This window comes from Neodiprion lecontei, chromosome 1, assembly GCF_021901455.1.
Source record: "Neodiprion lecontei isolate iyNeoLeco1 chromosome 1, iyNeoLeco1.1, whole genome shotgun sequence".
Lineage (NCBI taxonomy): Eukaryota > Metazoa > Arthropoda > Insecta > Hymenoptera > Diprionidae > Neodiprion > Neodiprion lecontei.
In genome coordinates, this window is record NC_060260.1 from 10,955,387 (window position 1) to 10,967,827 (window position 12,441).

At 39.0% G+C, this 12,441-nt stretch overlaps 2 protein-coding genes across 4 annotated transcripts in view; one reads left to right on the forward strand and one right to left on the reverse strand.

Moving 5' to 3' along the window:
* LOC107226485 (protein dissatisfaction) overlaps window positions 1-12,441 on the reverse strand; it is a 30,053-nt gene that overhangs the window by 9,374 nt on the left and 8,238 nt on the right. The gene's annotated exons all lie outside the window — the stretch shown is intronic.
* On the forward strand, window positions 6,443-9,301 carry LOC107226489 (thioredoxin domain-containing protein 5). 3 transcript variants are annotated; one of them, XR_006904862.1, is made up of 5 exons: window positions 6,443-6,664; window positions 6,758-6,960; window positions 7,603-7,743; window positions 7,875-8,075; window positions 8,927-9,301. XR_006904862.1 is itself a non-coding variant. In XM_046742632.1 (4 exons), exons 1-3 carry the CDS (start codon window positions 6,803-6,805, stop codon window positions 8,005-8,007), a joined length of 432 nt encoding a protein of 143 aa, XP_046598588.1. In that variant the 5' UTR covers window positions 6,444-6,802; the 3' UTR covers window positions 8,008-8,075; window positions 8,927-9,301. The 3 variants fall into 3 exon arrangements, 1 of the variants encoding a protein (XP_046598588.1); XR_006904852.1 differs by having other exon boundaries at window positions 6,443-6,635; XM_046742632.1 differs by having other exon boundaries at window positions 6,444-6,960.

The window sequence follows — 12,441 nt, forward strand, 5'->3', positions numbered from 1 at the left end:
CTTAAATGAACAGACAGTCTTCAATATATTTTTTCTCGGAGAGGTATTGGAACTGTTGAAAAAACTCGTTCGTAAAAAACAAATTTAACGAGCGAAACTTTTGTTATAAATTTTTGAAATGTATGTCCACTGGAATGGACAACCATTCCGAAAGGATCAAATTAGGCGAACGGCTAGAAAATCCAACCTACAGGCCCGAAAAATACTGAAAATACAATTCTCAATATTGCGTTATATTTAACTTCGGTTTCTTCTACTCGTAAAAATCTCCGAACGTAAAGAAAATCTCAATAAATTTGACGTATTTAATTCACACGTATAATGCACCCCGCGTGCTTAGGGATTATTTACTTGGGATATAGTTTCATTTATTCAGATCATCAAATCAAACAGTGGGGAGAGATTGATTATCTATATTGGGATGCGATGCAGCATTCAAAGATTAGTGCACCTAGATAGGGTGGCAGTAGTATTGTCCGTTACCGGTCAGCCGTCCACTCGAATTTCTATAATAGTTTGTGATACTTCGTCACGTCTGGATATTTAAAAAATAATTACATGAAGATTAAGTATTATAGCTTCCAATCAGTGACATTTAAGTCAATTTTTCGATCGCGGTGATTCACGATTCGACTAAAACGGTTGAAACATTTCTTTTCGCTATCTGCAGTATAATATTGAATGCATGAAAAATGAATTTCTTGTACTCCATTGTCAGAGTTTAATCTCTAGGAACTGTGTATTTTTATGCTCCTCAATATACCGATGATTTGGAAGCGGTACGATTTAATTTTGACAGGTAATCATCAATTGTAAAGGTTCACTCAACATACTCTGATCATTTTAGAAAGATTCTAACTCATATTGAAAAACGAACAGCCGTGAGGCAAAAAAAGATGTAGACATTCTGAGATTGATGTTAAATCGTTGATTATCATTAATTAATGACGGTAACGTGGAAAGGAAGAAATTTAGACAATTATTGAAAGTTAACAGTTGTTCTGATCTCGATGAAGATAATGAAATAATTTCCCATCACTGACTACGTTATATAAAAAAGATAAAAATGGCCGACTTTCTTCCGAAGACAGTTTTACTTAAATCGACATATACGTGAATATATCGTAAAACGTAAGCTTACCGACGAAAGAGAGAAAATTTTTTCTTCAATAATTCAACTAACGTACTATTCATACGGCTTTGCAGTGTCTTTTTCCGAAAAGTTGAACAGAACTCTTGAACAATCGCAACGAGTCCGATCAACATAAAAACACTAAAAATTGTATCAAATGAATTTGACGGTTGTCGACGCGTTTCAAGCTCGCAATGATATAAAAAAAAAATGTGAGTCTTAAAAGCGAAACGAATAAGGGAGCAGCGAGAAGGCAGAGGTTATATACGGTTTGAAACGCGCGGCGTAAGCTGATAAGTTTAAGTATTAATTCACACGGCGTGCGAATGCATCCGGGAAAGTCGTTGGTTCAAGCTCAGGTTTTCACATTGCCCCAGTTGCGAATCGCATGCGCTGGAATGAGCCGCGCCCAGGTTGGGGGTGCACGCTGATAGCACAACCCCCACCCACACGTGTCCCTTGGCACCGCGGGTTACCCTGGCGAGGAGCGGAGGGATGAGGGGGGATCGGGGATGGAGGATCAGGGGCGGCACGTGCGAGCCACAATGCGCGTTCCCACACACGTCCTCCAGGCCTCCAAGCCTCCAGCCTCCAACCCCTATAAAACGGCTCACACTCGCCATCCAACTAAACGGTAAACCGATCTGTGAACATTTCAGCAGTCAGCGAGCTCGGAGGCTAATCCCTGGGTGAGCGAGGTCGCGCTACATGCACCCACCCCCGACTCACCCTTGCCGTGAATTTCCAAGCGTGTAACACGCCGGCTGAGGGTTCTTCCCGATATCTATTCATACGGGAATATAAACTTGTCTTTGGCTGTATTCAAGATACGCCTGCCTCGAATCTGATCGCACGAGATCCACGCGTGCATCGTGTGATGCTGAGAGATGGCTCCAAGTCCTCGTGTGCTTACATGGAAGCATCGGTTCACGCTTCGCACGGTATCTTGCTCAATTCTTGGAAATTTTTTTATCGCAAAATCATTTCATTTCTTATGCTGGTGTGCAAAGAAAAATGCACTCTATCGTCATAGAAGCGAGTACTTAGTGTACGGTAAACACGCCTAAAAAATGGGTAAACCATGCACTCGTTACATAAAAATAGTTCGTCGACATTGACGCTGGACAGGAATCTCGAGTACAGAAATGCGTGTTTTCTCGAGTAGACGTGAAACAACAAATTTGCTAACACATTGGTTGACTTACACTTACATAAGAATAGGATAGAGTGGTGGACAAATTCTGATCAAACGAGACGAATCTTAGAGCTAAGAATCTCAGTTTACTATAAACGTATGCTGATGAATGAACAAACTTTTACCGCTCGAAATGATTGAGATAAAATTTTTAAGGGAATATTCTGCAATAATGTAATCGGTTGTTATTTTTGTTTCAACAAGACTGTATTAGTACAGCGGTAAATGAAGGAAATAAAAAGGGTAAACTCTCTCAGTATTCAAAAATCTGAGAATCGTTCTAAAAGCTATAAGACACGACGGATGCCTGCGGGAACATGGTTTTTAAAATCTGAAGCAGGACGAAGGGCAACATTAGAAATCCAACGAATATAATAAAAAAAAATCATAACCCGCTTGATTGCATCTAATATTCATACCAGTCCAGAGCACGGTTTCTATGAATCCCGTGCTGATTGACGTGAGCTTAAATACAGTAACATCTATCAAGCTACAAATTGTAAAATTTTCTGCTAATGAAATACAAGAGAAAAAAAAGATAAATGTTCTTTGCAACTGATATGAAAAAGAAGTTACAGTTTCAATTCTTTAACCCCTTGTCAGTTGATTCTTAACAGACTATGTATACGCATGCAGCGAGAAAAGCTCGCGTCGTCTTTCACTTGGCTAATTCCTCCATCCGAACGGGGCGCCGTATCACGTTGTCTGTATATGCCTATACACGAGGGTGACAGGTGACGATCAAAGAGCAGCTTAACGCAACGACCCGTTACACCCATACGAGCTCACAGTTTCACCCCCGTAGCGTTGGATGGATTGACGCCGTTCGCATCGTGTAAGGCACGCCTCGCACGAATGCCTCTCACCAGCCGCCATCTCCCACGCAGAGAGAGGATCCCGTTCCCGTTCCCGACTAGCCGGCAAAGCTTGACAATCCCCACTGTACATTGCGAGTGCAGCATTAATCCGCGAGTATTTTCTTCCCTCTTTTTTTATTTATTTATTTGATTTTTCCCTTTTTCTTTTTTGTTCTTTTTTGTTTGTTTTTTTTGTTCAGTGACGTTCGATTAGACCTCTCTTTTTTTCAAATAGCTCTGTTTCAGTAATTTCGGCAAATAGCGGCAAATTTTTTACACAGTTCTTGTGTAATTACGTGCATTAAGCGCGTTCGCACTATTTCAACAATTACGTTATTCGTACGGAGATTGCGGTTAGCTAGAATACGAAAACTTTTACGTAATCCTTTGAAATTTACTGGTAGAAGACGTTGAGCTGCGGAAAATTGCGGGGAAAACAAAGGGATTCAAACTTTTGATTCACAACTTTTGAATCAATTTCACGTGCGAAGATTGCAGGGAAAGTTTGCGGAAATTTACAGTGCGCGGAAGATACATTTCTTATCGATTAAACGCTGTGTGCTTTTGTGATTATGTTGACCAACTGCCAACAAGTACGGAGTTGCTAATTTTCTCATTCGGGATCGCGTTTGCCATTTGGAAATTTTTCTATTAGAATCCTAGTCGAATTTTGCGTACACAATAACATATCACGATTTGCGAAAGATGCCGGAATGTTGTTTAGGAATTCTGGAATCTTTGAGATTGCCTGAATATTAAAATGGAATGATTCCACCTCCGTCTCGAATAATTTTTTGGTTTCTTTTTAAAACATGAATCTCATATATATAGAGTGAAGCTTTAGGAGTTCTTTCTTTTTCATGCTATGATGGAAGTTATAATGAAAGTGTTAAATAACTAATCACTTCAAACGTTCAGAAGGATTCTATTTTATGTAAATTCTCCACTATAATTTATGCTTTAAAGAAAATGTTCTGTGTATTTTTTATCTGAGTGTATCTCACCCATGCTTTAGCGTGTCCTATAAATTGTAATAACTTGAACATAGAATTTGGTAAGTTATCTTCCTAGCGACGATCACTTCTTTTTCACTCTGCGACCCTTCCATTGTTGATTAAGAACACGATACATGTATATCTTGATCTATATTTTGATATCAATAGATCTTTCGACAGATCATATGCTGACTGTTTTCACATCCGAATGATTTTATGAGTTTCCTTTAAATTACACACCGTGTCTGACGCACTCTTGGTTTCACTACTGAAATTGTACTAGGTAGATGGATTTTACGGCTCTTGCAGATTGCTAGAAGACTTACCTCCTGAGAATTGAGGAGCGATGTTTTGGATCGGTAAATAGCGGTGCTGAATGGTGCCAACACGAATAATTATTTCGGGTAAAAGTTAATGTCAAATTTTAAGAAAGAAAAGTGAACGACATAAGTACACCTTTGCGAAGGTTCTATCAGCAAATTAGTCGATCATTATCCGATCAGGTTAAGTCGTAATGAATTTATGTGAACTCCGATTACTTTAAACCCAATATTAGGAAAGCATTTCCAACTGTTCAGAAATATATGCTATGATTCATTAGGGGTGGAAATTCTACAAATGTAATGCCGACGTGAGATGAGCTGGAAGGGAATGTACAAATGCAACATCCCCAGGCTAACGTGTAATTTTATATGGCGTATCAGAAGCGACGGGACATGACATCTCATCTAAAAATGTTACTGGTTTTCTCTCTCTTTCTTTTATTCTCTGTCCCATGGTCAAAAGAGAAAATTGATTTAATTGGAACTGCGTCAGATACTCATTGTAAGTAATTTAGTATTATTGATAGCCTAGCAGGAAATGAAAAATCAGATGGTGGAAAAACTATACAAGAGACAATGCAGCAATGACGAATTTCAGGAGTGTGATTATATTTTAATCCGAGTGTATTCCGACAGTATAACATCTAGTTTAATTTTATGCTTTGCTTTCGATAATCAGAATCAAGTTTTATCCATATTTTAACACTTTTTTCTCACCTAAAATACCTAAAAGATTTAGGCAATTTGAAAAATATCAGATTGTAACAAGATTTTAGAAAAGCTGAAGACATGTAAAAACTCTCTTCAGCAATAATTTTTTTCTCAAAATTGAAGATTATTTCATGATGTGAAGTAATGTTTCTTGTGATTCAAAAATACTTCGAATATCGTATTACTGGATGGCTATGTCAAAATTGCCCGAGAAGCTTTTTAACCAAGATCTAAAAAAAATATTTTTCACTATAAAATCAAATTTCTTCCAAATTTCCAATTCGTATCCTTCCCTATTTAGTTCCGACTGTTAATTTTTTCAATTTTTGATATTAATTTTTTGCACTGCGTCTAAGTTGCAGCATAGAAAAAAACTTGGAGATGCATAATGTGTCAAAAAATATGCGAGGACATATTTATTTCGTATATTGGAGCTAAACTCGTTGTGAAAAAATTTCAGAAACTGTTGTTGGGAGTTTTTTACTGCGAGTGATCAGTAGAGTTGCGCTCGTGTTTTTTTTTTTTTTTATCTTGAAAAGTGTCGCTCAAAACCAAATTAATTCATAAATGCGGCATTTTTTCTCTCAATTTTGTCAAACTAAATTACGTTCAGATCTCCATGTATGATCAAATCAGAGCGTGCATATTATATAAGGCCTAAACAAACGCTTCACCTTATCGCGAAAGGTCATAATCTTCGATCCCGTTCACAATTTATTTTCTAAAAGTACTATCAACATGAGTTCCAATCTGTATTTGGTTAGACGTTTCATTATTCATTAGATCTGGAAAAAACGTATTTGTTGATGGAAAGTTTGCAAATTATTTGTCGGTCTGTTCTGAAATCTATTTTTTAAGAACTAGAAATCGATCTCACGCAAGTTTTAAATACTCATTTACGTAAAATCCATTTCCATTATCCAGCAATTAACCTCAGAATTAATTGACTACAGCTCCAAAAGTTAATTAGTGTTGGGTACTATAAATGTACATCAGCGTATCAAGGAGGATTTCTTTTAGTAGGTGGATTGACGTATTTTTTGTAATTGGAAAGATTTTCACTGTGAAACCTTACTAACGCAATGATTACAGCAGGAATGGTTATTAAAAAAGCACAGATTTGTATTCATGTTTGATTAGTTATCACACGTAATTATAAACAATCTTTTTATGCCCGGCATATTAAACCCAAATAAAATAAGAGATCATCTCTAATCTCACACAGTGTAGTTGCCTGAACTCAGCGAGTGAGCGAGATTTTTATTTGAAATGTATTCCGCGATTAGTCAATGATATTACGTGATGCAGTAGCGCGTGGATTCTGAAAAAACCTTGGATAACTGTTCCAAAGTGAGATATAGAAGAAAAAGAAGCTGTATTCTTAGGCTTCCACATTAATAACTCCGAATAAACTACCAACCAGTATGAAAAATTGGATTAATTATAATTAAGTTCGTGAAAATTTGCTCTGGAAGCAGAGTTTGGACTATTCAAAATCAACTGAACAGCAACTGACTGATTAAATCGACTCGATCCTCTTTCAGAAGAAATATTGGAAAGTTATTTATCTACAAACTCAATTTCCGACCATGTTTCTTAAACTCACCCTACTTTTCATCACTTTCTTCATATGCCGAACGACACTTAATGCACAAATTACCAATGTCCGTGCAGTTGATTATTCGGCTGAGAAATTCCGCACAGAAGTAGCAGAAAAAGATCACTTCGTTATGTTTTACACCTCGTGGTAAGTGGTTTGTAATTTCTTACGCAAAAATGAGAGAAAGATTTGGGGCGGGATTGAAGGTTCGACTTTGAAAAGTTCCGAAAACGCTCAATCCCGAATTATTTGGTGGCGAAACTTAAAGTGGTGAAATCAAATTTTTACGAAATAACATACTTTCGAATTTTCGTAAATCCGATGGCTCAAAATTCCGAAATGAAGGATTCTGAAAATTCAAGTTACTACAGACCAAAGCTCCGAAAAGTAAAACATAGCCACACAGTTTAGTTTGATCAAAGAGTGGGTGTAAAAAATTAGAGAAACTAAAAATCAGAACGATCAGGATTCCAAACGTAAAAATACAGATAATCCAAAACAAAGGAAGATCAAACTGGTGAAATTTCACCAAGCCAGAAATTCACTGAACTGTTCGAAGATTTTTGATCATTCAGACTTTGACGTTTCAGTTTCTTAAATTTTTTCATTTTCGCGCTTTCGGAACTTTGAGTGTCAGGTTTCGGACCTTTCCGATGTTTTGTTAAAGTTTTATTACTTTACTTTAAGTTTCGCCAGCAAAAAATTTGGCGCTTTCGGCACTTTTCAAATTCAGAATTTCAACCCCGCTCCACGGATATAATTATTGAAAATATACTTGACACTCATCAGGTGCATATATTCTCTGGAACTAATGCCGACGTGGGATCAACTGGCTTCAACACTCAACGGCAGTCAAATTCAAATTGCCAAAATCGACTGTGATCGATATGGTAGACTTTGCTGGCAGAACAGCGTCACGGGATATCCAACGTAACGATGAATAATTACCATAAGATTGCTTTTCGTTATCTTAAGCTTAACTTCTTGACTGCGGTATCTTTATTTTGGTATCCGAGCAATTTAACTGACAATCTGATGATGATCTGAATATTCATTTTCAGCCTAAAGTTCTTTAAAGCTGGTCAATGGCAGGGCGTCAAGTACATGGGAAATCGGAGGTTGCACGACATGAGGAATTATATCGATGAGCAAGGGGAGTTAAGCAGCCGCGAATACATCTTTGTTGGAATGTGATAAATCAAACGTTGAAATTGTTTAATTATGGTATAATCAACGTACAAAACATTACCGTATCTCGTGAGGTAACCGTAATATTTTGAACGATTCGAATTTATTTTATTTGTTAGACATTTCCCCATCGGCGCATATTTTTTAGCCCTTGCTCGAGTAGCGACAGCAAAATTAAATTATTGACGAGTCAGCGTTACTTCGGGTTTTTAAGTCTAATGCTTTTTTATCCGGCTGATTTGTTAGACATCCAGGGTAATCGAAACCCTGACAAACCAAGAAAGGTTCGATGACTTGTTAGAAAAACACGCCGGAACATATTTGAAAAATGTTACGGTCTGTAAAACAAATTTGAAAAAGATAAAACAGACTCGTGAAGATTCTAAGCAGCATTAATCTATTCTAAATATAATCTTGTTACGTAAGAGCGAATAACGTGAGCGTATTCATTTCACTTTATCGCGAAAGGTCATTGTCCCCGATTTTGTTCGCAATTTATTTCTATCTCAGTGTTTCTGAATTTAATCAAACCTTAAACACTTCTTTATATTTGATAAAAATGAGCTGCTGGCGCAAAGTTTGTTAGTTATATGCGGTAGAATTGTGAAAACTATTTCTCAAGAGGCAGAGAATTTTTAAGTGATCGATCATGTGTTTTCATTTCGTAGCAGCTAACCGATTAAAATTAATTTTGCAATAATTCATGCAAAGATTCGTACGGAGCGGGGAAGACGCGGTTCGTCGAAAGGCGAAAGCTTCATAATCCTCTGAAACAAGGTGCCAAAGACTGAGCAGGGGCAAATTGTCAGAGAAAACAAAGAGATTCCAACTTTTTGTTTGACAAGTTTTGAATTGATTGGGCGTGAATTGGTTCCACGGAAAGTTTGAGGATATATTGCCAGATTTAACACTGTGTGCTTTTCAGATGATGTTGACCAACTGCCAACAAGTAGAGTATAGGCCATATACAGACACGACGCGCAGGTCAACCAATCATCCATCGGTCTGCCTTTTCGTCCCAGAGTTTACTTTGGAAATTTCAAACTCTACGTTCATACAGTTTCAAACACTGTGCAACCGACACGGCGAACATATCGTTGTAGGAACTCTTAATCTCCAATAATTAGTGCATACTGTGTATTCTCATGAAAATTAGTTACTGTCAGCATGAAACTATACTATAGCAAACTATTTTTAAAAAAATACTATCCAAAGCCGAATAGTTTAATTGAAGTACCAGTCGATATACCATTTAAATTATACTGCATGATGTAAGAATAAAGTACGAAGGTATCACGAATCTTTGGCTGTCAATATTAATTTGATTAATCATCGATAAATGGCAGTCGAATTTCAGGCTATGCTTACTGAAGCAGAAAAAAAAAAAATAATAAACATAATAACATTCCGATTGTAGCCGGACGAATGAAAATTTTCTCCAATTCATTTCCATTTATGACTCAAACTTGGCAATACTCTTAACGAACAAAGAATTACTTAAGCTGATACTGACAAGGTTTAAAATACAAAACATGTATATATGTATATCGGACTGTAATATCGTACAGAGGGTTAAACTATACGATTCGATGGAATTGAACATTTCGTATGCCTACACATATCCATTTTTATATACAGAGTTTGAACCGAGCACAAGGGTTCTATTTTATTTCTTTTTCATAAAAACTGTTTGCCGAGGAATAAAGTACCAGATCCCCGGGATATTATTTATTGATACATAGCCGAGAACGCGCGATGGCTGCTCCTGCAGCGGCGTGGATATAGAAGGTGCAAAAATGTATTGGTACTCGCATACCAATAGATATCAGCCAGCAGACAGACACACACACACACTCGGAGCCAGTAATACCTGGAGGACCAGAGGAGGGGGCTCGATGCGGTGGCATAATGGGGTGAAATGGGCTCGGGGTTCGCTCCTGGAGGATTCTTCGCGGTTGGGGAAAGGGGATGAAAGGGGATGGAAGATGCAAGTGGGGGAAGAAACGGACCTGGAGGGGTTCGAAGACTCTCGAGGAGGCAACGAAGCCGTGACGACATTCTGCATTAGCGGAATGATACGGGCGGGCTTCGTGTATACGTATACATTACACACTTAGGCGATAAATCGTGGCTGCGTCAAATCCTTGAACTGATTTTGCTGATTTTCCGCCGTAAGTTTTGAGACGCCACAGAAACCTGGGTGACGAATACTTTCACCTACTAGATATATTCTTCACTTGGCCAATTTGGAAAATATTTAATGGTAATTGTGGGCGTAATCTGGTTTTGGCGATTTCCAGAAAGCAGAGCTTTTCTCTTCGACGACACATTATACCATGCATGCATTCGGAGAAGGAGCGGTTCAAAATTCATGATAAACGTGTAACTACGTGTTTGGCAATCGTCATTTAGGAATTCAAATTATTGTTAAATAATTTTAATGTTGGGCCCAATTGAGTGACGATATCATCGATGTAACGAACAAGATCACGATGTATGTTGTAATATCCTGACCGCGAACAAGCTTCTGACTCCTCAAATTTAGCGACACGGGTGATATTGTAGCTTGGTTAATGCGTCGGTGACAATCAAAATCTAGCAAAAGTGAATTATACAATAATATGTATGTAAAGAGTTCCGAATCGAAATGACTGACTGCATTTGCTTTACATGAGGATATAAGGTATTGTTTATAAGATGGTATTGAATGAGATAACAGCAATTTAAAGATTATGAATTCAATGAGAATGGTCTTCATTGTACCTCGCATTTTTTTGCGAACATACGGTCTCGAAATTAGTATATTTAAAAATTTAAATCTCAAATTTAGTCGGGAGACGGGGTTGAACTGCCAAATTTTAAAAGTTCCGAAAGCTCCAAAATCCAAATTTTTTGGTGGTGAAACTTAAAATAAAGAAATCAAGCTAGGACGAAACATCAAAGTTTCGAACCGTCCGAAACCCGACACTCAAAGTTGTGAAAGGATAAAATGCCAAAAGGGTATAACTCTGACAAGTCAAAGTTGCGAAAATGCAAAAACGAGAAACTTTAAAAAATCTGAAACATCGAAATTCCGAATAATTCGAGATTTTCTGTTTCGTGAATTTCTGGCTTGGTAAAAATTCACCACATTGATATTACTTTGATTTGGATTCTCGTTATTTTTACGTTCGGAATCGTGGTTGGTTTTTCTGATTTCTCACACCCACTCGTTGAGTAAACTACGCTGTGCGATTATAATTTAATTTTCGGAATTTTACTTTTCGGAACTCAGTTTAATGGCATGTTGAATTTTCGGAACTTTGCACCGTCGGGTTTCCGACCATTCGAAACATTGTTGTTTCGTAAAAGTTTGATTTCTTTACCGCAATTTTTGCCACCAAATAATTCGGAATTAAGCGCTTCCGGAGCCTTGCAAATTCGGAACTTCAACCCCAGCCCATTTACTCTTAACTACAACATATCCTTAATTCTTTCATTCAATCGCGACTACAAATTCTCCAGTAGAACAATAAAAGTGAAATGAAAAAAGTATAAATGTATGAAATGTATCCAACGTCATACGGCGATACAGTCGAGAGGGAGATAAAAACACTGCGATAATTCAAAAAGCCCAAAAATTTCCCTCCTCCCGTGTGACCGTGGAGGCATGTCGCCCCGTTATAACACCTGGCGATCTCTCGACCAGTCCGAAAATCATATATTATTAAACATGTAGGTACCGTGTTACACAAAAGGTACTCGTGCTAGCCAGTCGGCAGATCGGGGGTGAGAGGGTGGCGCTCCAGACGGGGTTGTAAAGACGAGGTAGAGGGGGGGGGGGGAACCCGCGGTGCGGGAGAACGGGATGATTGCACGCCTCGGGCGGTTCCCGAAGCATCACCCGCTCGAGCTATAACTTTTAAAGGTACCACCCCCACCGAAAAGACTATCGCGACGTGATGCGGGAAGCGGCGGAACGCCCGATTCGACACGGAGTGTGCGGTTTCCGTCAGCGGAAATGAGGAACGACGGAGACTTTCGAAATAACGAACACAGCGTCCTCCGTCCAGAGGTGACTTCGCCCAGCCGAGGAACCGAATCCTATCGTGTGCAGACACCCTAAAGGTACGAAGCTCTGCCGCTAATTGAATCTCCTCTCTTATTCGTCTGGAGCCCCCGCGGCCGCTGGGAACCCGGCCACCCGTCCTGCATTAAACACCCTGCCACCCCCGAAGCGCCCCGCCGCAACCCCACCACCGTGCTTCAGAAGCGGTTGCGCCTCAGCCAGGCCGCTCCTCTCTCACCCTGTCCGTCAAATGGCCTCTTTCCCTCCCTCGATTTCTCCGCAAGCTCGCCCCCTCCTCCCCCCCCCCCCCCCCGTGGTTCCCGGAAATATCGGCCTCTAGGATTCTCTGCGGAGCATCGTCTTGGCCGCATTCTGTGTGTGCAATGGGATGA